The sequence below is a fragment of the Cyprinodon variegatus genome, unplaced genomic scaffold (genome assembly GCF_000732505.1).
Source record: "Cyprinodon variegatus isolate N-32 unplaced genomic scaffold, C_variegatus-1.0 Scaffold1372, whole genome shotgun sequence".
NCBI lineage: Eukaryota > Metazoa > Chordata > Actinopteri > Cyprinodontiformes > Cyprinodontidae > Cyprinodon > Cyprinodon variegatus.
The window spans coordinates 24,442-26,501 of NW_015151825.1; the positions used below are offsets into that span (position 1 = coordinate 24,442).

The window sequence follows — 2,060 nt, forward strand, 5'->3', positions numbered from 1 at the left end:
CTGACTAGACAAAGTTTGTCTCACTAACTTAAAGTCTGGGAACAGCTTTGTCAGAGCACAGTTAATCAAAACTAATTACACACACTTTGGAAAATCAGTAAAATGTCATAAATAATCCTTGAGGTACAACATGGCTCGTTATGGGAATTGTTATTTCCCGTTCCGAACAACTCCTCTCACTCAAACACTGTGTGGCTTTGCAGAAATAAAAGACTGAGTAAAAACTTTATAAGCAAGTGAATGGAAAATCAGCACTAATGAATCAATCTATTTAAAGGGAAAGAATAGGAAACAGGAATTTTCCAAAAGGATATATAAATATAATATTTGAACATCACTGAGGGTGATGTTGGCATAGGATGCAGGAGTTTGTGATGATAAAAAAGGTAATTCTGTTTAGCCTGATAAACCAGACTATAAACAGAACAATCGACCTACTGACGGCAATTTCTGTCTGTAACCTTCAGAAAACAATTATTTTGGCCGCTGGCAGATGGGGCTAGTTTACTCGGCTAATTTCTGTTATGAAATCTTTGTTACTGAAATATTTAACCTCTGATTTCTTCCTTTTATTGTCAACATTAAGCTTGATTAATGGTTAATTTATCCACTAGGTCCGTACAGCCAATTATTATTTCATTTTCCACGCCCCTCTTTATGGCGTCTGTTTCCACACAGCACATCGAGAAAAGCTTTTTTAATATAATTTATGTATATAATAAATAGTTAATTTTTCTTTGATTTAAAGAAGGGGATAAGTTGATTATGATGAAAAAAAGACCCAACTAATGATAATAACACAAATATAAAACTTTTATTAGTTCCTAGTTAGTGACATAAATCAGAGTAACACCTGTATAAATTGGGGCCTCCTTACCAAAGTTTTGTTTACAAATGAATCTAATTTAATCCTTCTGTCTGACTGGTTTTTGTATAGCCTCTTCTGTGGTTTGTATCACTGTGCCGCCTCACACAGTAATAAAGAGCTGTGTCTTCAGGCTGCAGATTCTGTCCTGTTATTGTGACTGTTCCAGCAAAAGTGTCTCTGCTGTGGCTGAACTTGTTCTTCAGATCATTATTTTGGTAAAAGTCCCCATCACCCCACATGTGAAAGATCCATTCCATTGCTTTTCCTTCCTGGTGTCTGATCCAACCTGTTGCATAGCTGTTATCGGTCACAGAGTAACCAGAGGGCTGACAGGTGATAGTCAGAGACTGTCCAGGCTGCACAACCTTGGAGTCTGGTTGGATGAGATCAATGCAGTACACATCTGTGGAAATAACATCAACAATTAACACAGTGATTCAAACTGTCATTGTGTTAGGAGTAAATATCTGTTTTAATATGTAGAAAGCTCCTCACAGGATCCAGCTGTCAGTAGAAGTATCAGAGATACAGAGGACATCTTTTATGCGGAACCTAATCAAATAAGAGTTCCTTGTTACTGTGAGACAGACACAGAGCTTCACTTCCTTTTAAATGAGATACATTTACATATTTCTGAAAATTGGGTTGTTTGTACTAATGTTATTTAAGAAACAGTTTTTTATATTCGTTTGCTAACCAATGTATGTCAGGATTATTGAAGATTTCAAAACTTGTACTGTAGCCCTTTAAGCTGGTGGAAACCAGTTATGTGTCTGTTAAGATTATCAGTCTCATGCGTACTGCTTGATATCCATTACTAAGAAACTATAGACATGATAATTGAGGCTAAAACAGCCTTAAGAGATATTTGCTTTAATTAGTTACTTATTAGGATGTCTTAGAAATAAATTTATATAAATTGTGTAATATGATTCAAATATTATGCTATTGTTTTAAACAGACACGTCTAAAATAACTTTATATTTAATTAAAAAAATTATTCTTGCTCTAAATTATTTTTTACTATTTTTTTCACTGCACTTGATATGATCTGGGGAATATTTTTGACCCACATGCGGATAACAACCAGCATTCGAGCGTGAGCCAGGTGTTAATCCTTGTTTTGACCCTTTCCTTATCTGACAACTTCTTTGTCAAAGTATGCTGGTTTTAGGTGGCAATAAGTGCTGAT

General features: G+C 35.0%; 1 gene segment (V, D, J or C); it reads right to left on the minus strand.

Annotated features, from left to right (window-relative positions):
* LOC107103070 overlaps positions 1 to 1,406 on the minus strand; it is a 20,976-nt gene extending 19,570 nt beyond the window's left edge. The window contains 2 exon segments of the V gene segment in view: positions 960 to 1,271; positions 1,364 to 1,406. Of these exon segments, the coding sequence occupies positions 960 to 1,271; positions 1,364 to 1,406 (355 nt within the window).
* Between the last annotated feature and the right edge of the window lie 654 nt (positions 1,407 to 2,060).